The 23,445-nt window shown below is 55.0% G+C and overlaps 1 protein-coding gene across 1 annotated transcript; it reads left to right on the top strand.

Annotated features, from left to right (window-relative positions):
• The first annotated feature begins 925 nt into the window (after positions 1-925).
• On the top strand, positions 926-15,990 carry Clec2l (C-type lectin domain family 2 member L). The gene is made up of 5 exons (XM_047559899.1): positions 926-1,541; positions 10,540-10,614; positions 12,745-12,911; positions 13,506-13,606; positions 15,300-15,990. The coding sequence occupies exons 1-5, from the start codon at positions 1,340-1,342 to the stop codon at positions 15,409-15,411; spliced, it is 657 nt and encodes a 218-aa protein (XP_047415855.1). The 5' UTR covers positions 926-1,339; the 3' UTR covers positions 15,412-15,990.
• The last annotated feature ends 7,455 nt before the right edge of the window (positions 15,991-23,445 follow it).

Raw genomic sequence — 23,445 nt, 5'->3', positions numbered from 1 at the left:
AGACTAGGCTTCACCCGGGGGGAGGGGAGGCCTGAAGGAATGGTGAGGTTTGCATTTTAGACCCTGTTGTGCTGAGAGGTGGGGACTGGATGGGAGGGAGCTGGGACTGTGAGTGGACATGAGTTGGGACTGCCTTGGCCTTGGCTAGCAGCTGGAGGAATGGAGAGAAAAGGGTCGATGGAGATTTTTTATTATTCTTAGTTGCAGATGGACACAATACATTTATTTTACATTTACTTTTAGGTGGTGCTGAGGATTGAACCGTGCCTCACACATGCAAGCGCTCTGCCACTGAGCCCCAGCCTAGCCCATAGGCTGAGATTTTAAAGGAAACATTCCCAAGAGTTGGTGTCCAGGTTGCTGCAGGGGGTGGGGTGGGGGGAGTAAGAGTGGTGAATAACACAGACTGAGGTGGAGTTGGGTCTGGGGAGGTAAGAGGTTCAGGGCCAAGGGTTGAGGCTGAGTCAGAGGTAACCTAGGTCAGCCCAGGAAAGAGCAGAGGCCAGAGCAGGCCATGGTGGTGACCTTGACCTGGGAGGCAGTCATGGGCCACCCTAAGAAACACCCTTGACGTTAGTTGCAATTCTCCACCTACACTGGGGGTGTTGTCAGCTACTGTCTGCGAAAGTCTCCGAGCTTAGCAGGTGCTCTGTAAGTGCTAGTTGAATCTGCAGCCTTGCTCCACGCTGTAGCCTCAGACCCTGGCTCTGTGGATGCCCACGGGTGGGACGTTTCTCTCTTTTGTTAAGAATCTGGGGCCACGTCACAGCCCCTACCTCTCTGCTCGGCCTTCAGGGCGGTCCAGAAGAAAGCCCTCATCTTCCTTGTGGCCCATGGCATTGTCCCGGGAAAGTTTATTCCCATTTTTAGGGATGACAAGCAGGAGGCTGGGAGGCGGAGCCAGATTACAAGCCCGTCTCCTGGCGCGGAGACCGCGCAGCCCGCTCTGCTCTGCGGCATCCAGCCTCCTGCCCAGCGAGCGGGTGGCGGGGCCGGGGACGCGAGCTGTCCCAGCTCCTCGGCGCCTCCTCCCTGCGGGCCACCGGTCGGGGTCCCGGGCTCCCGCGCGCCTCCTCGCGCTCCTCCCCGGCGCGGGCTCTGCGCGCAGGTTGCGGCGAGGCCCCGGCAGGCGCGGCGCGCACGGCGGCGGCGGCGGCGACCGGCGCAGCGGCTCGGGCGCGGGGAGCCGGGCTCAGCCCGGGGCTGCGAGCGCCGCGGCCCTCGCCCCTCCGAGACCGGCCTGGGGGGCCCGCAGGGCGCGCGGAGCGCCGAGTGCGCGTGCGGCTGGGGCCCGCACCCCGGGGCAGGAGCGCGGGCGCGGCGCGGCGGAGCGCCCGGCATGGAGCCTGCCCGGGAGCCGGTCCGCGAGCCCCCCGCGCGGACCCGGCCGCCGCCGCCGCCCGCCGCGCGCCCTGCGCCCGCCCCCGCCGCGCCCAGGCCGCGCTCGCCCGCGGAGGCCGAGGGCCGCGGCCCCGAGGCGTTGCTGCGGCGGTCGGGCTCGGGCTACGAGGGCAGCACCAGCTGGAAGGCGGCCTTGGAGGGTAAGCGCACAGCCCTCCAGCCGCCCCGGGACCCCGAGGCGACGGAGTCACCTTGGCCGCCGTCGCGGAGGGAGGGCGGGGAGCGCAGCTGGGCCGGCAGGCAGAGGGGGTGCGGGGGAGGGGCCCTGGGGACCACCTCTGGCCGCGGCCGGCCCCCGCCTCCCCTGCGCACTCACTCTCTGACCTTGGGAGCAAGCGCTGCTCGAGCCTTAGCTTCCCCCGCGCGGAGAGGTCGCCTCCTGCCCGGCGCGCACCTGACCGGCTTCTGGAGAGGGCGGCCTGAATCGGTAGTAAAGATGTTCTGCAGAGTGAGACGCCCAGAGGTGGCGCCGGCACACTGTGGGGGTTGGAGGGGGCGCTGGTGGTGATGGGCCCTGCCGGGAAGGATCCCTAGGGCGCTTCATTTCAAGGTCGCAGGTCCCACCTACCCCTTCCAATTAGACTGGTTCAGGGAGTGACCCTGGCTGCGAGAGAGTAGTGACCAAGTGGGAAACAGATGTCAAGTTCAGAGTTCTTTTAGGAAACTTGTGTTGGATGCCCCTGGAGATGCTGGATGTGGCGAGAAAGAGGTCCGGCCCTCCAGATGTCTCTCGGGTGCCCCTGATGCCCCTAGTCCAAGGACCAAGGAGGAGCTGGCAGCATGAACTAGGAAGGGGGCGTCAGAAAAGGAGGGCTCCCTGGAGTAACTGACCTCTTAGGGGATATGGAGAGGACAGAGAAGGGAGCACTGGGTTAAGGAGTGACAAGTTCAGGAGCTGGTGGCTGGAGCTAGTCTGACAGGTGTGGAGAACTGAGCCCTCGCACCCGGAGCCCACGGGGTGAGGAGAGGGACCTGCAGGGCCAGATGGGAAGACTGCCCAGGTCTCGCCAAGGAGTCTGGGCTTTGTTCTGAAGGAGTGGTTGAGGGGTTGTCATGGTGGGTTTGCTCTTGGAAGACTGCAGCTGGCCCTGAGAGTGGGACCCACCAGGCTTGAGGTCAGCGAGGAGGGCTGGAGGGATGTAGCCAGCCCTGCCCAGGCAGGTTGTGTGGCTGGAAGGCTGTGGGCAGGGCCCGTGGGCTATCTGTGGAGGGCTGTGCAGACCCTGCAGGGGAAGCCTGGTGGTGGTTAGGGACAAAGCAGCAAAGGTGTCGTGCCCCAGGTGGGAGGGCCAGTACAGAGGAGGCTGGCTGGAAGGGTTGGGTAGAATGAAGGCCCCTCTCTTTGCTGTGCATCTCCTGGTTGTTGCATTTGCCTGTGACCCAGGATCCCTCACACCCAAGTTCTTTCTTTCTTTTTCTTTTCTTTTCTTTTTTTTTTAATACCAGGGATTGAACCCAGGGGTGCTTTACCACTGAGCCACATCCCCAGCCCTCTTTTTGTATTTTATTTAGAGTCAGGGTCTTGCTGAGTTGCTTAGGGCCTCACTCAGTTGCTGAGACTGGCTTTGAACTCCTGATCCTCCTGCCTCAGTCTCCGGAGCTGCTGGGATCACAGGCGCGCGCCACTGTGCCTGGCCAAGTTGTTTCTTGAAGCTGCTTCTTCCCCTTGCCTGTATTTCTTTATTCCTTCTCTTGTTACCATCTCTGAAGGGCCTACCTGCCAACCTTAACCTAATCCCGTCTGGTTACTTAGGGGTGGTGTGGCCTCTTTTAGTGCCTCCTGCTGGCTGGTTCCCATCCCACCTCCCACCCTGACCCTGACTTTGGCCTCTTGTGCTTCCTACTGCCCACTGTGGCTGGCTGACCCCAGCAGGTCACTGAGGAAGAGCCAGCACAGTGGACAGAGGTTGTCCCTGGGCCTGGGTCCCGCCCACTCCTGTGTGTGGCACCTACCTTTGGTCCAGCCTTCTCTCAGCTGTCCTGGCATGCCTCCCTGTTGGCCTTGCTCTGTGACTCATGCCACCTGTGTCCCTCCCTTCCGCCCCCTGGTGCACCCAGGAGCAGTCCCATCCCTGGGAGCCCGTGGTGCGTGGGTGTTCAGCGTCTGAGCCTGCTGCCTCTCTCCCTAGGACTTTCAGGGTCTGGAATCTGAGTCCTTGCCAGTCTCTGCTGGTGCCCTGAGGGTCTCCTGGGTGTTCTTCGGGTGCTCCCTGTCTCCTGTCAGAGGAGGGGAGCAGGTGGGGTAGGCCCTCCTCTCCACTGGCCTTGCCGCTGCTTCCCAAGTTCCCTCGTCCTTTCTGAGTGGCCGGGCACTGTTCTGCACCTTTCTGCCCTCGCAGAGACCCCAGGACGGGGCAGAGGGGGTGTGAGGTACCAAGAGCACAGTGTCCGGAAGACTCGAATCAGACCCTTCCGTCATCTCGGGTGGGCAGGCCTGAGGTTTTCAAACTTGTTTGAGCCTCGGTTTCCTCATCTGCTGAGTGTGGTTCTGTTGTGGCGACCCCTCTCCCCAGCTCCCTGGAGGTGGCACCCTGTAGCCTGAATGGGAGAACCCAGGGAAGGTGGGTGACCTGCTGTCATCTGAAGTCCTTGACACTGGTCTGCCAACTTTGAGTCTGCTGCAGTTCACATAGTGACACACTATTGGTGGAAGGAGGGATCTGGGGACTCAGGGGTTTCTAGACTCTGCTTAGCCAAACGCTTGGAGAGAAAGGGGAGACTTTTTTTTTTTTTTTGCACTAGGAATTGAACCCAAGGGTGCCCCACCACTGAGCTACATTCCCAGTCCATTTAATTTCTTTTTTTTTGTGGTGCTGGGGATCGAACTCAGGGCCTTGTGCTTGCGAGGCGAGCACTCTACCAACTGAGCTATCTCCCCAGCCCCCATTTAATTTCTAATTTTGAGACCAGCTCTTGCTAAGTTGCTGAGGCTGGCTTCAAACTGGCAATCCTCCTGCCTTGGCCTCCTGAGTCACTGGGATTATAGGTGTGCACCACTGAACCCAGCTAAGGGGAGATTTCTTGATTGCGCCATGCTGAGCCCCCAGAGATGCCTGTGCCCTGCTACCGCTATGTGCCAAACCAGTTATCAAGCGCCTGCTCTGTTTGGGACCCTATGCTGGGGCTCCCCAATAGTAACCCCATTTAATCCTTCCCCCTGCCTTTGAGGGGTGTTGGTAGGCGCTGTCTCTGTTTTATAGGTGAGGACAGGAGACTGAGAATGTGAGCGTCCGGCTCAAGGACAGACCTTGGTACTAACACGGGAAACTCCCGTGGGGTTGCCTCTGACGTGGAGGCCTTGCCTCTCCTGTGTGACCGGGATTGCAGGCTCGGAGAGGTGGATTGGAGATCATCAAATTGCGCTTGCTGGGCACTCGGCATGTCCCCTTCCTCCTCAGACGAGCCTGCTACCTCCCGGGTGGGTGGCTGTTCCTCCTCGGGGTTAAGTGAGTTATAGAGATGCTTCGGGCAGAAGGCCGAGCGGGAGCCCTGCTCTTGGAGACTTTCACAGATGAACTGTTAGTTTTATAAATAGAAAACCAGACCAAAGTTCCCTGGGTCCGGGTTCTCTCCTCGCGGCTGCGCACCTCGCCTTCCACCCCAGGCTCAAGGAAGGTGCTGGAAAGGTGACCCGGAGCTCCTGCCTGGGTCGCTGGGAGGGCGGGATATTTTGGTGTTGGGGGTGGAGTGTGGCCAGGCGGCCTGGGGTGAAGGAGAGGGGACACCGTGATCTGCGTACCTCAGGCTATGGATTTTCCTGCGCACACCGATTCTGAATTTTTAATGTTGAAAGTTTCTTGATTAGGCATAAACCCGCAACTTCCTGATCAAAACCACACACACACATTTAGCAGAACCTCTTAAACATTTAAAAGTTACCAAGCTCCACATTTGATAGTTTTGAATAGTCAAGATTTTCCTGGCCAGTCTGTGCCCTGGTGACGTGGAGCCGTTGGCCTTGGGCCTTTTTTGGGGTGCGGGCGTGAGTCTGGGGGGAGGTTGGTCTGGGTGGAGCCAGACTTCCTCAGCCATTCCTCCTAATATTAGGCGAGATCCTCCACAGCGAGACCCCAGCAGACCTCGGCAGGCTGCGGCTCATCCGGGCTGCAGCCCAGGAGGAACGGTCTCTGAATCAGACACTCAGTCGTGTCCCCACCAGAAGAGAGGTGTTGAGGTCCCAAGCCCCACGTCTGGAGGGTGACCTTGTGTGGAGAGAGAGGCAGATGTAATTGTTAAGGTCAGGTTGGGCCCTAACCCAACATGACCTTGTGTCCTCAGAAGGAGTCAGAGACACACAGGGGGAGCCCCTGTGACCTCGAGGGCAGAGGCTACAGTGACACAGATGCAGGCCAAGGATTCTGAGGACGTTCAGCAAACGTCAGGAGCTATGATGAGGCAGGAGGGTTCCCTACAGATTTCAGAGGGAGCACGGCCATGGTGACACCCCTACTTTTAACTTCTGGCCTCCAAAACTATGAGAGTGTGCGCTGACGTTTTCGAAGACACCAGTTCGTCTGTTTTGCTATGGCAGCCCTAGGAAACCAATCCGGGGCTGATTTGGATTGTCCAGCCACACTGGTGTCCTCTGGAAGGGCAGACAGTGAACAGGCGCAGGGCTCCGTGACCTCTCAGCCCGCAGGGCCGTGGTGCAGAGCCAGCCCTCTGCGGGAGTGAAGAGGCACCCCAATCCTGGTGGCGATGGAGATGCATGCGCACATCCCCTGGTCCCCCGAGTTCCTGCAGACTCAGCTGAATTTAAGGCTGACAGGGGATCCTATCATTCAGTGTAGTTAAGTCCCCTCGTATTTTTTGAGTCCCAGTGGTGTTGCTCTGGAACATCCAAGGTAATGGCCAAGTCCTGCTTGAGGGAATCCAAGGAGGACTACGCGATCCTTACCCCAAAGGAGCCCAGGACTGGTCATCACATCGTAGGGGTGGCTGGCTCACAGTGACACAGAGTGCACCAGCCCGTCACAGCGCTAAGCGCTATAGGGCTGTCCTTTGGTATCCACAGGGGGTTGGTTCCAGGAAGCCCCTGGGATGCCAAAATTCATGTGTGCTCAAGTCCCTTTTATAGCCAGGCCCTGTGGCAAGCCTGAAATGCCTGCAGCTGGGGAGGCTGAGGCAGGAGGATCTGGGGTTCAAAGCCAGTCTCAGCAACTTAGTGAGGCTTAAGCAACACAATGAGACCCTGTCTCTAAATAAAATATTAAAAAAGGACTGCAGATGTGGTTCAGTGATTAAGTGCCCTGGGTTCAATCCCAGGTACCAAAAAAAAAAAAAAATCCCTTTTATAAAATGGTGCAGTATTTGCAGAGAACCTGCCGACATCCTGCTGGGTGTCTAAAATCATCTGCTGATTGTTTAAGGTACCGGATCAATGTAGTGCTGTGTGAATAGTTCTACGTATCATCAGGGAGTAAGGACCAGGAAGGGCTCTGTCCACAGTCAGCACAGAGGCCATTGTTTCTGAGTAAGTACTTCAGTCTGTGTTGGTTGAACCCAGGGATGTGGCGCCTGCGGGCCTGGAGAGCTGAGTGCGCCTGACTCGTGAGGGTTGAGAGCAGATGCCATCACAGCCTCGTTTCAGAAACGCGAAGCAGAGCAGAGGCAGGGTGACTTGGCGGGAGCACTCGCCCAGAGCACAGAGCCACACTGCAGGTGCCACCCCCACCCCACCTCAGAGGAGAGGACGCGGCGAGAGGAGGGGGGAGGAAGGCCGCCCAGCGCGCTGGCCAGGAGCACATCCTGCAGCCCTGGGGACGTGACCTGCGTCCACCATCACCACGGACAGCGAGGGATGGAGGAGCCTCGTCCTCCAGGGCAGGCAGACCCTGCCCGAGCCCCCACCCCACTCCTGGTGGAGTTCAAGGACTTGCCGGTGGAGATGGCAGCCTGCGTGCGCTCACCTCTTCCCTTCAGTACCGTCAGTACCACAGGAAAGGGACATTTTAAAGGCCACACGCAAGAGGAACAGGAGAGAAGGCCAGAGCAACAAAAATGGGAGCTTGGGGGCAAATGGATGTAACTAATGTCGTCCCCTTGAGAAGGTCCAGAAATCAGGGGAGCCACCTGAGTCCCATGTGATGGCCCCCAAGTCTAAGAGATGGGACTGTGGAGGCAGATGAGGCTGAAAAGAGGAGGACTGGTAGAAAACTTTCAGGAGGGGTTAAGTTCCATTTGACACAGTCTCTGCCCCACCCTGGTAAGAACCCAAGGCGGAATCTCTCAGGACAGAGGCCCTTGAGACCCCACCACACTGAGAGCAAGCAGGGGGTCCATGGTCACATGTGGAGTGCTGAGGACAGTCTCCCAGCCTTCTTGGGAGGAGCCGTCGCCAAGTCTACACCCTCTAGGAGGAAAAACAGAAGAGACTTCCCCAGGAACTCTGATCCACCCCTCCCCCAGAGCTTGGCAGTCATCCCTGAGGGTCGTTCCTAAGGGTCATCCCTGAGGGTCGTTCCTGAAGGTCATCCCTGAGGGTCGTTCCTAAGGGTCATCCCTGAGGGTCGTTCCTGAAGGTCAGCCCAGTCAAATCCCTCTGTCTGTTCCTCAGTTACCAAGACCCTGCAGGGACTCCAAGGCTCTGGGGAACTCTAGTCTTTCTGTCTTGATCATGAACAAACAGCCAAGGTTCTCAGCCACTGTAGGAAATTACAAATGAGCAAGGAATAATCAATTTGGAAGAAACAGAGATTACCCTCCCCACAACTATCAGTAATATCTTCAGAAAGAAGGGAAAAGTGAAAATACTGCATCATTAAGATAGGAGTAGGATGCTTTAAGAGGGGATCGTCACAGAACACAACGAAATGAAAAACCATGGAAATTAAAAATACAATCAAGATGTAAAGCTCAGTAGAAAAGTAGGAACATAGAGTTGAGAAGTTCTTCCAGGAAACTGAGCAAAAGATAAAGAGATAGTGAATAAGAGGGAAAATAAGGAGACATTTGGAAGGCCAGTCTAAGAGATCCAATGTTTGAATAATATGACCTCCAGGAAGAAAATGAAAAGTAGAGGAGAGGAAATCATCAACGATATAATTAAAGAAAATTTCCTAGGACTTAAGGACTCGACTTTCCAGATTTCAAGAGCCCAGTGATTGCCCACAGAATAGATGCACCAGACCCAAGCCAAGGCATGGCATGCAAGATGAGCAGGGGGTGATAAGGAAAAGACACGGAAAGCTTCCAGATAGAAAACAATTAAGCAATTGAAATCTAAAAGATCATTGATAAGAATGGATCTAGATTTTTCAAAAGCAACACTGGAGCTAGAAGACAGTTGCAGAATACCTGCAGGGATCTGGACTACAGTTCAGTGTTAGAATCCTTGCTTAGCATGAATGAGGCCCTGGGTGCAGTCTCCAGCACTATACAACAACAACAACAACAACAACAACAATAATGCCTTCACGATTCTCAAGAATTATTTCCAACCTACAATACTCAGGTCCCTGAGTTCACAGAGCCAGGGGCTCCACTCACCATGGGACACAGTGGGAAGTCTTGCTTCTTGGAGTGGCACAGCTGCACAGTGGCTCTGGATGTCCTTTCTGAGAGAGTCATTGGAAGATGTGCCCCACCAGGACAAGGGAGTGAGCCAAGACAGAGGATGGCACAGGACAGGAGGAGCCGGAGGCCAACACAGGAGAGGGCAGGGGATCTGCAGCCTGCTGGTGCAGAGAGACCCCAATGTGTTAGGTGGGTTTCAGAGACAACCGGTCAGATTGGAGCAGGTCAGAAAGTTCCAGGGGATACTTCCTGGAGAAGGGTGTTTTAGGCTGGATGTTAGTTTCCTCCCCAAATTCATATGTTGAATTCCTAACCACACTACTGTGAGGCACAACAATGTAACTAAGTGTACATTTATGGAAAAGTTGGTAACAAAAAAATCCAAACAAAAATAATTTTAAGGGAATTCATGCCTAATTAAAAACAAAAAAAAAATAATGAGTGTTGGTAAGAATGTAGAGAAACTGGAACCCTCATACACTGCTGGTAGAGATGTAAAATGGTAATAGTTACTGTGGAAAACAGCTTGGAAGTTCCTCAAAAATCGAAACAGAATTACCATATGACTCAGCAATTCTACTCCTAGGTATATATCCAAAGGAAGTGAAATTAGAGACTCAGATATTTGTACTAAATGTTCATGGCAGCATTATTTACAATAGCCACAAGGTGGACATAACCCAACTGTTCTTCAACAAATGAATGGATCAAAAATTTGCTATGTCCATACAATGGAATAGTATTAAGCCATTAAAAGGAATAAAGTTCTGACACATACTTCAACATGAATGTGCCTTGAAAACATTACACTAAGTGAAATGGGCCAGACACTGAAGGTCAAATATTGTATGATCCCACTTATGTGAAATATTGAAAATAGGCAAATCCATAGAGACAGAATGTAGAGTAATGGTTGCTTGGGGTGGGGAGGGTATGGGGAGTTAACATTGAATGGCAACAGAGCCTTTGTTTAGGAAGACGAAAGGACTTTGCAAACAAGTGACAGGGTGCACAGTTGTGAATGTACTTGATGTCATTAACTCAACAATGGAAAACAGTTAAAGTGGCAAATTATATGTTACATTTTATCACAATGAAAGACTTTAAAAATGTGTGCCTAAAGTCTAAAAGCCTTGCTTTGTTAACTATAAAATAAAATGTTAAGTGATGACAGAGAGAGAGAGAGAGAGAACACGAACCTAGAGAATCGGATCAGGAAGAGGGCAGGTGGTGTTTGCGGTGGCAGGATTTCAAGAGGTGGAGGTGGAGGAGGAGAACTTCCGGGGCAGGGACACCACTTCAGACTGTGAGGGTTGAGTGGAATTTCTGAGGCGCCTGCTTGGCTGAGCCTTGGGACAGGGTGGAGAAGCGGCAGAAGATCCAGGTTGGGGAGCTCGGGCTGCAGCGGGAGTGTGCGGGCAGTGGGGGGCCAACAGGGAGGGTTCGGGAGTAGGGGAATGGCAGGATTGGAACAGTGGGCCCTAATTCCCTGGCATCAGAGTCACCTGGCGCAGCCCACAGCAGAGGCTGCCGGCTTTGCCCTGGTTTCTGTTGGGACTTGGGGCTGCTGGCGGGGTTGGCGAGGGTGGGTTGTGGATCTTGACCCCTGTCTCTTCTCCTCAGACACCACCACGCGGCTCCTGCTGGGGGCCATCGCCGTCCTTCTGTTCGCCATCCTGGTGGTGATGAGCATCCTGGGTAAGCTCGCATGTCAGTGCCCGCGGGTAACTCAGCTTGCAGGCTCTGCGTGGCAAGCACATCCAAATAGGTAAAGAGAGCGTCCTGACCTCAGGGATTGGGGGTGACGGACCCAGTAGATCTAAAATAGCGTCGGCTGGTGCGGCTTCAGCCTAGGTCGAGACCCGCACCGCGGGCCGAGCACGTCCTGCACTTCGGGAAGCGGGTAGCTCAGAGGCTTGTGCACGCTTTCAACTGAGTAAAGAAGTTTGGACTCAAAGGGATGATAAATTGTGGGAAAGGGACTAGTGTATTTGAGAACTAAGGGGAGATGAAGGCTCTCTTGGTGGGGTCTGTTTGTGCACACTCGTCTTGGTGTTTGATGGGGCGTTGTACTTCTCTCCCTGGCTTACGAGGGGAGGGGTGTGTGTGTGTAAGGGGGGGAGGGGAGGGAGAGAGAGAACCTTCCACAAGGGAAGTTTATGCCCTGCTTTTGGCAGGGGAGGGCAGAGAACCGTCTGCACCTGTGGATCTCTAGTTACCTGCAGCTCAAAATAATTCTCAAGCCAAAGTGGCATATTTAGGATGGTACATTCTGGACCCCATTGAAGGGAAGAGAACATTCTAAGGGGGAGAAGCCTGAGAAGCTCAGAGAGTCGTGCAGGACCGAAGAGAACAAAGAAATGAAACGGAGCGGGTGAGGTTCTGTGAACAGGGCATTTGGCTACTCTTGAGGGATTTCAGTCAGAGCGAGTCGTGGCTTCAGTAGGGTATGCGAGGCGATTCCCGGGCTCCTTCTCGAATTGTCGGGAAGTGCTGCAAGAGCAGGGACAGCCTCCTTAAAGTGGGGAGAGGCCACCCACAGAATGGATCCCTGCCAGATTCTCCCCTACGCGCTGGATGCTAGGAGGAGGGTGAGAGCGTTGGCCATAGATTCCGTGGTCACCGGCACCACCTTGGATTTACCCAGAATAATTACTGCAGGTCAAGCCACTTTCTTTCCCATCCTGTTGCTGGTTGGGGGCCCAGGGCACTGTGTGGCCATCACACAGAACGGTTTCGGTGCGGCACCAGCACTCAGCGGAGCCCGTGGTGGGCGGCTGACGTGTGGCCCTCAGGCCTGTGTGCCCACGTGGACCGGCGTCTCACTGCACAGGTGTCCGTGTCTGTGTGGCTGCGGGTCCCCGGGGGCTCCCTGCATGCATCTTGACTCTGTCCTGCTCCCCTCTTATGAAAACCGACAATCCCGTACTTCTGGAACATGCAGTTGACACAGTGCCAAGACAAAGCGCCATGTGACAGAAGGGGTGAAATGTACCTTTATAAACTCAAACGATGGGATTAATGGGGAAGAAAAGTGGCTGGGTTTGGACTTTAAAGGTGAGCTACATGTTTGAGACACTGGGAGACCTGGCTTGGACAAAGGTGCTCCAAAAACTCTGTAAGGACGCGGTGGGACTCCTGCAGGGGCCTTTATAGCCTGGCGGGAGCGCTGAGCGTCCTTCCCAGAGAGGCGCACATCTGCAGACCGCAGGGCATGGCAACTGGGGACGCTGCTCCTGGTCCCGGTGGCAGGTTTCAGTGGTGATGCGGGGTCACCGTGGTAGCAGGTGGGCCAAGGAGCTGCCCTGCCGGGGTCGGGGAGGACACGGCCTCTGTGAGAGCCAGGACCAGGGCAGGCGGAGGTCCTCCTTCAAGCAGGAGGAAGAAGATGGAGCAGGTCTGCTCTGGCCCCCAGCAGGCAGAGCCTGGGCTTGTAGTTCTAGGTCTAGGTCGCAGAGGGCAGGCTGAGCCTCAGTATTTAAAAAGAACTTGCTCGCAGTCCAGGGGTGGACAGAGCTGCCTTGCTAGGTAGGAGGGCTGAGGCTGAAGGAGAGTGGCCCTCCATCCTGCGGATGATCCCCGGCCCGCCGCAGAGAACGTGGAGAGCCTCCCCAGGGCTACCTGCTGTCGCTGACCCTGGGCCACCTGCCCCAGTTCCCTATCTTATTCATTTAGCCACTGACCTTTCACCTCCAGGCACTGTGACATCAGCGCTGCCTCTGAAGGGCTCCGAATCAAGGTGGAGCGGGGTGGGCAGTGAACTGGGCTCCTGGGGGTAAGGTGGTGGCCAGGTGGGTGCGCACTTGCCGACCGGCCCTCTGCCCGCAGCTTCCAAGGGCTGTATCAAGTGCGAGGCGCCCTGCCCCGAGGACTGGCTGCTCTACGGAAGGAAGTGCTACTTCTTTTCGGAGGAGCCCAGAGACTGGAACACCGGCCGACAGTACTGCCACACCCATGAGGCGGCGCTGGCCGTGATTCAGAGCCAGAAGGAGCTGGTGAGTGCTCTGGGGTCGCCGGGAGGGGCTCCCAGGGCCCCCACCCTGACTCCCAAGGGAGGGCCACACCCCAAGATGCAGTGTCCCCAACAGGTCTCCAGGGCCACCAGTCACGGCACAGCCCCAGGTGTGCAGGCCACCCCCCACCCCGGGTCTAAACAGGTCCCCACCCCCATGCAAGGTCACTTACTCCAATCCAAGGCTGGTTGGTTGAACTAAACTCGGCAAAAGAATCACAAATGACGAGCACTTGTGAAAAGTGAAAACGCACCGTCACTTTCTTCTGATCCAAATCAGGACACGCCCTTACTTAATATCCAGAACAGCTTTATCAGCAGAAATATGGAGGAAACAGGCTGAGTTTCTCGGTCCTGGGGGCCGTGGACCCTGGTGGCGCGCGCTTCAGCCAGGCGCCTTTTCACCTCCCGCCCTCGGGAGTCCGGCTCCTGTCGCCGGCTCCTGGCTCTGGGCGCTGACCTCATCCCGCCAGGATCCGTCCATCCGGGAGCCAGTACCTCTGAAGCCAGGCTTGCGTGGGAGGTGCCGCAGTCAGGAGGCTGCCTCTGACCCCAGGTTTCCCTCTTTCCTGTGCAGGAATTCATGTTCAAGTTCACGCGGAGGGAGCCCTGGATTGGCCTGCGCAGAGTCGGGGATGAATTCCACTGGGTCAATGGGGACCCGTTTGACCCCGACACGTGAGCCCAGGCTTCATCTTCTAGAAGGCCGAGCTTAGGCGGGGAGGGCCTCACCCCCAGACCCAGCCTCCCGAGAGGGGTTTTATGGTAGCTAGAGATGCGAGTCCCTAGGGCCAGAGGCCATCATGAGAACGGCTTCCGGCCTCTCCCTGCAGGTCCAGCCTAGTCCCGTGGCCACACAGCCATCAGAGCTGCGTGGAGTCGGGCCATCCTCACTCTGTGCTCTCCATCCGTCGGCCACCGCTGGGGAGGGCTCCTCCGCATCCTGTAGTGGGGAGGGGAGGGGGGAGGGGGAGGGAGGAGGGGGAGGGTGGGCCCTGGACGTCCTCCATCCATTGGCCAGCACGAAGTCACTTGACCACAGCTGGCAGCAAGGGAAGATGGGAGTCGGAATCTCAGTTCTGGGCAGCCGCGTGCCACGCATGCGTTGTCACTGTGGAGGAAGGGCATCGATGGCAGTGGTCGTGGCCACGTCTTAGACGCGCTCCTTCCCACGGAGGGTGCTGCTGAGATGGTGGCAGCACGTTCAGCAGTGGTGTTACCTGTGTGGGCCAAGCAGTGTGGACATGGGTATGGGGGCCAGGCGTGCTGTGTGGTGTGCGGGTGCTGGTGGCGGAGGTATGGGCGGTGGGCGTGTTGGCCTGGTTGTGGCGACAGGGTGGTGGTAGGGTAGATACGTGGGGACAGTCTGGACTCGGGGAGACGAAGGGAGGACACGTAGGGCCACAAGCACCTCGGCTCCAGTCCAGGCCCTGCAGCTGGAGGAATAGGCCTGGCGCGCCCGCTGGAGGGCGCTCGCTGCGGTGATGAGGGCACCCCAGCGTCAGGGCAGGACTCATGCACAAGGGGAGGGAGACCCTCAGACTCTCCTGGCGGCCAGAGCTGGTGACCAGCTGCCCTCCCATCTGAGCTGGCTTAGGGCCCGCAGTCCTGGCAGCCTGCAAGGGCGAAGGGCTCGGGGACAGCTCTTGTGCCCTTCCCTCTCGCCTCCTGTGTGTTTCGGCTCCTCCCGCGTCTTGGTCCTCAGTGCCTCGTCACTTCTGCCTGTGTTCCCTGCCCCGTCTCAGCCTGGGAGAGCCATGAAAGCTGAGGACACAGGGCTGAAGACCCAGCAAGGACCTCACCCTCTGGGCTCTTCTGATGTCCTCTTGGGTGGGAGCCTGGATGCTGGGGATCAGAGACCAGGGTGAAAAAAATGAGGTTCCTCCTTAACCTGCACAGGTCCACACATGGTGTCAGTGAATTCCTGTGCGACAGTTTCAACAGTCTGACCTTCTTGGGGCTTCCTGATCTGCCCCTGGCCTGCCAGGAGAGTTTAATTCAGCCTGTCTCTACTGAGCTCTTGCTGTGCGCTGGACACCAGGCAATTCCAGATGAGAGCTGCACAGCGATGCTGGAGACTGAAGCCCCAGGAGGCTCTGACGAGAGGGGCTCTGTGGTGCAGGCAGGAAGGGCGGAGGGTGGTCCTGAGCGGGGGACTTTGGAGCATGGGACATGGAGCTGATCCTGGAAGGACAGGGAAGCAAGATAGGGAAGGGCAGGGTGAGGCCAGCGGTCCACGGAAGCCCAGGTGGCTGGAGCCCAGTGCAGGGGGACAGAGGGATGGCACGTTTGACAGGTGAGCTGGGCTGTTCTGGGAAGGCAGGCTTGGTGTGGCCCTTCTGAGTGCCTGTCCCTTTTCTCCCGGTTGCAGGTTTACCATCGCTGGCCCCGGGGAGTGTGTCTTTGTAGAGCCCACCAGGCTGGTGTCCACGGAGTGTCTGATGACCCGGCCCTGGGTGTGCAGCAAGATGGCCTACACCTGAGGAGGACCAGGACAGAGGTGGCCCGCCCAGGCCAGGGGAGGCCGCCCCTCCAAGACCTGCCTCCAGTGGGAGCCTCCTGCCCTCTCCAAGCGGAAGCATCGCGGAGGGTGGTCTTTGCCTTCGTCCCCTCTTTGGGCTCCAGAGCTCTGAGCCCCTGGTTCCTCGTTTCCCTTGTCCCCAGGCAGGTCCTGCGGCTGAGCAGTAAATCCCCTTTGCTAAGTAGCGTAGCCATCTTCCCACCTTACACGCACACACGCACACGCACACGCCCCTTCTCAGTGGTCTGTCCTGAGTCCCCCGCAGCCTGTCCCTGGAAGCTTCCTTCCTGGCGGCAGCCCTGGTGCTCCAGGGACTGCGGGGGCGACACGGATGTGTGACCGCGCAGCAGGTGGCCTCTCCCAGTGGCTCCTCTCCAAGCAGCTGGGGGAGGAGGCAGGCGAGTCCTCCCTGTCACCTTGGCCAGCCCAGCCCAGGGCCCGGAGGCTCCTGCTCCTGCCCTCTTTGCCTCCCAGGGTCCCCAGGCTGGGCCCCTGCTGTGCCGTGGTGCTGTTGTATGGTCACTAATGGAATAAAGAGATGACTGGCATCCAGAGGAGTCGGCTGCCATTTGTTCTAGGATCACAGCTTGGGGTGGGGGAAGAAGAGGGGGACAGTGCTGGGTCCACCACAGAGACAGACGTGCTCTGCTGTGGCAGGCGGTGGCGTGTGGGAATGAGGGTGGAAAACACCCGTGCACAGATGCAGACGCACCTGCCCACATACACACAGTGCTGTCTTGTCCAGGCTGTGTCACACATTTTATGGCCTCAGGACCTTATTTAACTTTGGGAGGCTACTAAGTTATTCTTCGCTCTCTGGGGGGTGTGCTGCATTCTGGCTCATTCATTAGTCTTCAGTGCCATGTGACAAATGTTTATACACTTACATAAGCCAGAGGACCCACGGCCTTATCCCCTAAGGAGCACAAAGGGAGCAGAGGAAAGAGAAAGTACCAGAGTGTTCTAGAACACCGTGGAGGGATGGTCTATTCTGCCTTGGGAGAGGATGGGGGCCCGAGTGGGAGGATGAGGTGATGTTCACTTAGGGCTGAGTCAGAGCTTGCCTGAGGTTTCTGGCCTCTTCCTGGATACCCTGTGGCGTACCTGGGAGGAGGCGAGCCTGTGGAGGCTCTGAGTGTCCCCTGCACCCCACGTCGGAGGCCCTGGCTTAGCCGACCTCCTGCCAGTGCCCCCAGCCGGTGGGCAGTGTCTGCCTGCCTGGGAGCCTCGTGCTGGCATTTGGGTCCTGACCCATTTTCAGAAAATAGCTCTGAGGGAACCGGGTTCTGCTGGGTTCTGCCCAGTCCTTTCACTGAACCTACAGTTTTCAGACAAGCTGTCATCTTGGTTTTGCTGACTTTTCTACACGCTTTCCAGGCATTTGTCAAATGGGGGTAGTTTGTGGCTTTGTGTTTGTCCTTGCTGGGGAGACACACTTGGATGCAAGGTAAATTGTTAAGGGAATTTGGGGGATCCCTTCCCCTCCACGTGTGGGGAAGCATGTGGAAGGGCTGGGGACTGAGGAACTGGGGGGCTTCATGCCCCCTGTGCTCAGTCTTGTCCAGGCTCTTGGCCAGGGTCCCACCCCCAAAGGCAACAGGGCTCAAAGTGCTCAGAACCCTGCTTGACTCAGGCACCCCACCGGTCCTTGCGGAAGGCTCCTCAGGCAGGTGATGCTGCCACAGTTAGTACATTGCCCTGCAGGGCCCCAGGCGGGGAGCTGAGGCGTGGTGGAGCCCCCGGGGCTTCGGGGGCCTGCCTCCATTCTTCCTGTGGGCTGGGGTGGGGTGGAGTGTGAAGACAGGGAACAGGGATCCTTCACGTCTAATTTCTTCTTAAACGTCCAGATCCTGCTGCTGGAGGCTTCAAGGCCCCCTGGCAAGTAAGCTGTCCTAACCTCGGGTTTATCCAGGGACCACAAAACCTTCGGAAGTCAGTTGGCAAAGCAGGTACCTTGACCCAGGGTCGTGTTTGGAGACTTTCCTTATCTGCTCCTGCCCAGGAAGGAAATGCAAGATAAAAACAAAGCACGGCCACCTCCAGAGAAGTTGGGATCCTTTCAAAGGCTAGAAACCAGCCAGGCTGCCACCCTGCCCACAGGATCAGATCGCTGGCTGTGGCTCCCTGTGCTGTGCTCTCGTTACCAGAGGGGACAGCACTGAGAACAGACCCCAGAGCTTGTGACTCTGTCTCAAGGATTGCCTGTGGGACTGTCCCTCTCCAGTCCCCCTTCTCAGGCCCTCAGCTGATCTTTCCAGAGCTGGGGCCAAGGCTCCCTAGGCAGATTCAAACCCAAATCTCAGCCAGCCCTCGGTGTAACCCCTGGAGCAGGCAGGGCCTCTGCAGAAGCCGGGCCACACGTCAGGTGCCCCTCAGGCATGCTTTGGGATGCCCAGGGAGGACGTCAAAGGAGTTATGGGCATTGTTGGTGCGGCCCTGTGGGCCAGCCACTGCTTTCTTAGCCTTCCTCTCAATTCTCCAGGTCAGTGTTGTCAGGCTATTCTAACAGATGAAGGAAGGCTCAGAGAGGTTAGGGGCTTGCTTCACGCTGCACAGCCGGAGGTACAGCCAGGATTCGAACCCACCCCCATCCCCACAGGGTCCATGGGAGGCTCACCATGTGGCAGGCATGCTCCCTGCCCAGGGCCAGGTCTGAGGAGGAGGGGTGGGAAGGGGCCTGTGCTTCAGTGAGTGGGAAGGCCTCGCTGGGAAAGGACAGCGGAGTGCTCACAGGCGATTCTTGCTCTGCACCCCTTTGTCCTCCTCACTTGATTTTCACATGAATGACCCACAGAGTGGGGGATGTGAGGAATGACTTCTGTCCTCTGCCAGGCTTAGCCCACAGGATCAGATCGCTGGCTGTGGCTCCCTGTGCTGTGCTCTTGTGACCAGAGGGGGCAGCACTGAGAACAGACCCCAGAGCTTGTGACTCTGTCTCAAGGACACCTTCTCAAGCAACAGCTGTCACCAGAAGTGGAAACCTTCCAAACTCTGTTTTGAACTTTAAAAACAAATTTTCTGTCTGCCTTCCACCTCTCTCGCCAGTATATACCAGATCAGGACAGGACAATTGCGGAAGTGACTCCCATTTAGAAGCCCCTGCCTTAGAGCAACTCTGGAATCTCCCCGTGTGGTGCAGTGCAGCCCCCTGGCTGGGGAGGTGGGTGGAGAAGCTTCCTTCCTAGTCTCCCGCTGGCTCTCCTCTCCCTCTCGGTGATGGGGGAGGAATTCCTTTGCTCCTTCTTAGAGGTACAGTCTGGCCCTGGCCACCCTCTGAGAGGTTCTTCCCTGTTCCTTTAGCCTCTTGGCCACAGTGGTGGCTGGTTTTTGTCAGTTGTGTGTTGTTAGCCGACTGTTACCCGCCAAGATTTGTCTGTTGGCTTTCAGAACAGTTAGGAGAATTTTCTAAATTATTGTACTAGTTTGCCAATCCAATTTTCTAAAAAATGTAATATATTTCAGATCTATTTGCGCCCCATAGTTATTTTCTGACCAAGTTCTCAAGGTTGCCTAATTGCTATTTTCACTGACCTTTTGTCTTCCTCTCTGTTGATGGCAACTGTCTTGAGGTATCGGAGAGGATATGAGGGCAGCCATGTCCCCTATCTCATTTCTGCTACAGGCCAAGCCAATTTGTTCAACCGAGTTTTAGTGGGATTTTCTTGCTTAAGCCACTTGATCAATTTTATTTCAAAATGATCGGACTGCTTCGCTTCTTCAGCTTTCTAAGTTTTGAATTTCGTTTTTATTCTGACTGCAAATGCACTCGTTCCTTCGGAAGGTCCTCTCTTCCGTGTGAATCCTGCTGATGGCAGCTGTTTTCGCCTCACAAGACGACCCTACCACTTCTCTGAGTGACGGGCTCAGTTGGGATGCGGTCTGCTTTCCAGCTTTTTCCTGTTAACCCCAGGCTTTACTAAAGCATGACATGGGTCCTCATCTTCCCAGCCCCTGAAACAGTTTCTTTATTTCTCTGTTTAAGTGCTAGGCCATGCCATGTATTTTATTTTGGATTTTTGTTATAGGAGTACTTTCAGGAACCAATATCCATATTGGGATTGTCTAATTGCCATTATAAACAAGTCTAAACATTCAGCAGCTTAAATGTAATAAAAAGGTTATTTTCTTGCTTTTTTGTGGTTTTGTCCACGTGGTTTTTATGGGGCATGATGTCAGCTGGGGACCTAGGCTGCTTCTTTCCCAGGGCCCCACCATTCTTTGGTGTCTCAGAATTCTTCCCTCGATCTTCCACATCTGACCAAAAGCTGAGGGAGGAGAGTGAGGATCACGGTTCATGAGTTTTTTTATGGGTCAGATCTGGCTGTATTTATCTGCAAAGAAAGCTGGGAAATACATTGAGCTGTGTGCTAAGGAAGGAGAGGTAGCAGGTTTGGGTTTGGGAAATGTTCAGTCAGTCTCGCTACATGCTGTATTACTCCCATTTTGCAGATTGGATACCTGAGGCCTTGGAGGGTTAGTAAAATTCCAGTAATAAGCAACAGAGCCTGGAACTGAATTCAGATATGAATGACTCCAAAGCCATGTTCTGAATCACCAGGCCACCAGATCATCTTCTCTTCCCTGCCTCACTTGCCTGTGACATCTTAACACCCGTGACAGTCAGAAGCGTGTCCTCCATGCGCCAGCGTTGCGCCTCTGCTCCTGGCCTTTTATCAACAGTTAGCCAGCCCTCTTACAAGCAGCCCTGGTCCGTGGACTAGTCTGTCCGTGGAGGAAGAATCCGAGAGCCAGAGCAACAACTTAGGACACCATTGAACGGAACATGAAAACACGTAAACATAAAATTAAGTAGTTCCTTTACAAAGGCACTTGCTGATTCTGGAAGAAGGTCAAGCTCCTAGCTCTCCCTTTCTTCCTTACAGGGTGAGGATAAGGATTGTTGTTGATCAGGGGAATCTTTTCATCCTTAAGTAGTGTCAGACAGTGACACCGTGTGTCACTGTGACCAAGATACCTGACTCTAAAAACTTAGAGGAGGGAAAGGTTTATCTTGGGCTCATAGTTTTGGAGGTTCAGTCCATGGTCAGCAGGCTCCGTTGCTCTGGGCCTGAGGGGAGACCGATATGGTAGCAGAGAGCACGGCAGAGGGAAGCTGCTCAGCTCACAGCAGCCAGGAAGCAGGGGGGCTGGGGAGGAGCTAGGGACAAGATATAATCCCCACTCGATGAATTAATGAGCAAATGAATTAAACACACACTTGTCAAAAGAAGAAATGCAAATGGTCAACAAATATATGAAAAAATGTTCAACATCATCAGCAATTAGGGAAATGAAAATCAAAACGTCACTGAGATTTCCTCTGACACCAGTCAGAATGGCAGCCGTCAAGAATACAAAAATAACAAATGTTGGAGAAAATGTGTTGGAACACTTTTATACTGTTGGTGGAATTGTAAAGTAGTTTAATCACTAGGGACATCACTATGGAGTTTCCTCAAAAGATGAGGCAGCGAACCACCATGTGACCCACGTCTTGGTATTTATCCTGAAGAATTAAAGTCATCTCACCACAGTGATGTGTGTGTGTCCATTTTTACAGCAGCACAATTCACCATAGCTGAACTCTGAAGCCAGCCTCAGTGTCCATCAACGGATGAATGGATAAAGAAAATGTGCTACATCTACACAATGGAGGTTTATTCAGCCATAAAAAATGTAATTATGTCATTTGTGGGAAAATAGAGAGGACCTCATGTTAAGCGAAATAAGTTCAACTCAGAAGCTCAAGGGTTGTATGTTTTCTCTCATATGTGGAAGCTAGAGAGGAAAAAGGAAAAGAAAGGTGGTGGGGGATCTCATGAAAATCAAAGGGAGATCAGTAGAGGGAAAGGAGCAGAGAGCGGGAGGGAGGAGGGAAGGGAAGGGCTTGGGAATGATATTGGCCACATTATATTGTTGTTAGGTTGTGTGCATGTGTGACTATGTAACAACAAATCCCATCATTATGTATAACTATAATGCATCAGTAAAATCATGTGAGAAAAAAAAGCTATAATCCCCCAGGGCTCATCCCTAGTGACCTACTTCCTCCGCCATGCCCACCTGCCTACAGTTACCACCCAGCAGTCCATTCAAATCATCAATCCACCAAATAGATCGATTCACTGCTTAGGTTACAGCTCTGATAATCTGATCATTTCACCCATGAACGTTCCTGCATTGCCAAGCACGATCTTCTTGGGGGACATCTCCTATCAAAACCATAACGTCATAGAGGACCTAAGTTTCTCAGGAGTCATCCTGCAGGACCCACGTTGGCTATAAAGGGTACGAAGAGGGTGAGAGTAAGATCCGAGACTTCTTCCCTGACAACTGGCAAAGGGAGGAACCGGAAATGGAAGTTGAGAGATCCTGAGAAACCAAAAGTCTTATGTTACATTTACAGGTTGTTCTGCTTTATAGGAATTTAATATTTGCTTAAGCTCTGCTATTCCGGTAAAGGTTAAAAAAAAAATGCATAAGCCTGACTCTCACCAAAACCCCCTGGCATCTGGCTGTTTGGAAACAGATTAGGGCATGACCTCTGCCACCCAGCAACTTGCCCTAAAAGCCAGGGGGCTTTGTGATGTGGGAGCATCTCCCTCTGAAGCCAAAGACCGACCCCCTTGGGGTTGTGACAGCTGACCCCTAAGTGAGAGGCTATCCTGTTTAACTGTTAGGTTGGCCTTTCTCTGGGTCTCCTCCTCAACTGGAATATGGGCTTATTATGGAAGCCTGGAGTTCTGCTTCTTGTTCATGGTCCAAGTGAGCCCCTCACCATTTTTATTACCCCAATATTGAGCATGCTTGAGGGAAAGACTTGCAGTAGTAAGTTGTCTTTTCACGTTGGATTTAAATCACCTCCCAGGGACACTGGTGGCAACCTGCTTATTCACAGTTACAATTGTTCCTGTGATATGTTCTCATCCCCTGTGGCCTATGGGGTTGGTTTCCCTCCCAACTCCCACAGATAGGATCTCTGGCTGTGTATTTAATTAAAAAAACTAAAATGTGTGGTGGAAGAGTACTGAAGTTCTGTCAAGATCTTTCTGTGAATTTTTATGTAATTAGAATTTTGGCTGAGTTTGGTTAGACTTTGGGTGTTGTTGGATGGTATTGCTGGATCTGGGAGACACTGAATTTTCAGAGTGGAAAGGTGGGTTGGTGGGGAATGGAGGCGGGCTGAGTAGTTTGCTCATTCATCCAAGTATTTACTGGCCACCCACTCTGGGCCTGGCATTGGAACAGACGCCTGGAAACAGTGATGAAAGACAAATCTTGAACTGCAAGGCTCTTATGACTTTTTGGGGACAGAAAATAACAACTATGCACAGGGCTGGGGAATCCAGACCAAAGCCGGGAGCTTCGGTGCAAGCTTCCCAGAGGAGATGACCTGGGCTGCTTCTCAAGGACATTAAGGAGACGCATGAGGCTCCAAAGAGGCAGGGGATGCTTGAAGGAGAAGGAGACCTGGGGAGTGAGCAAAACATGCCGCGGAACCCAGGGTCCTTCCTCCCCAGCAACTCAACACGATGAGGAGGCCGCCAACCCACCAGGGTTGGGAGGAGGTGGCGGGGTTGCTCTGGATCACCCCGGGGGGTAGGGGGTGGAGGAGAGTCAGCACAGGTCGCGGAGATGCTGGTTTCTGATTAGCCACAGGAGCTGACAGCACAGAAGGCCACTGGCGTGGGCTGGAGGTCTGCTCCAGCAGCTCTCGCGAGCAGGGACGGTAGACGGCTGAGTGGATCTCTGTAGGTGAGCATGGCTGAAGCAAGAGGGTCTGGGGGAGTTAGAGACCATGGACTCTGGGCTGGCAAAGGAGCCTGGAGGTTCCATTTCCCTGGAAATGGAAGCCAGGACAAGAGTGGTGGGCAGCCGGGAGAAACTGGAGCCCTGCGCGTGGCTGGTGGGAGTGTGGAAAGCACAGCAGCTGTGGAGAAGAGTGTGACGGTTCCTCAGGAGGTTAGCTCAGGCTCACCATGTGACCCAGGGGCTA

The sequence above is a fragment of the Sciurus carolinensis genome, chromosome 8 (genome assembly GCF_902686445.1).
Source record: "Sciurus carolinensis chromosome 8, mSciCar1.2, whole genome shotgun sequence".
NCBI lineage: Eukaryota > Metazoa > Chordata > Mammalia > Rodentia > Sciuridae > Sciurus > Sciurus carolinensis.
Note: the sequence above shows the minus strand (reverse complement) of the source record. Positions and strands in the feature narration are given on the sequence as shown.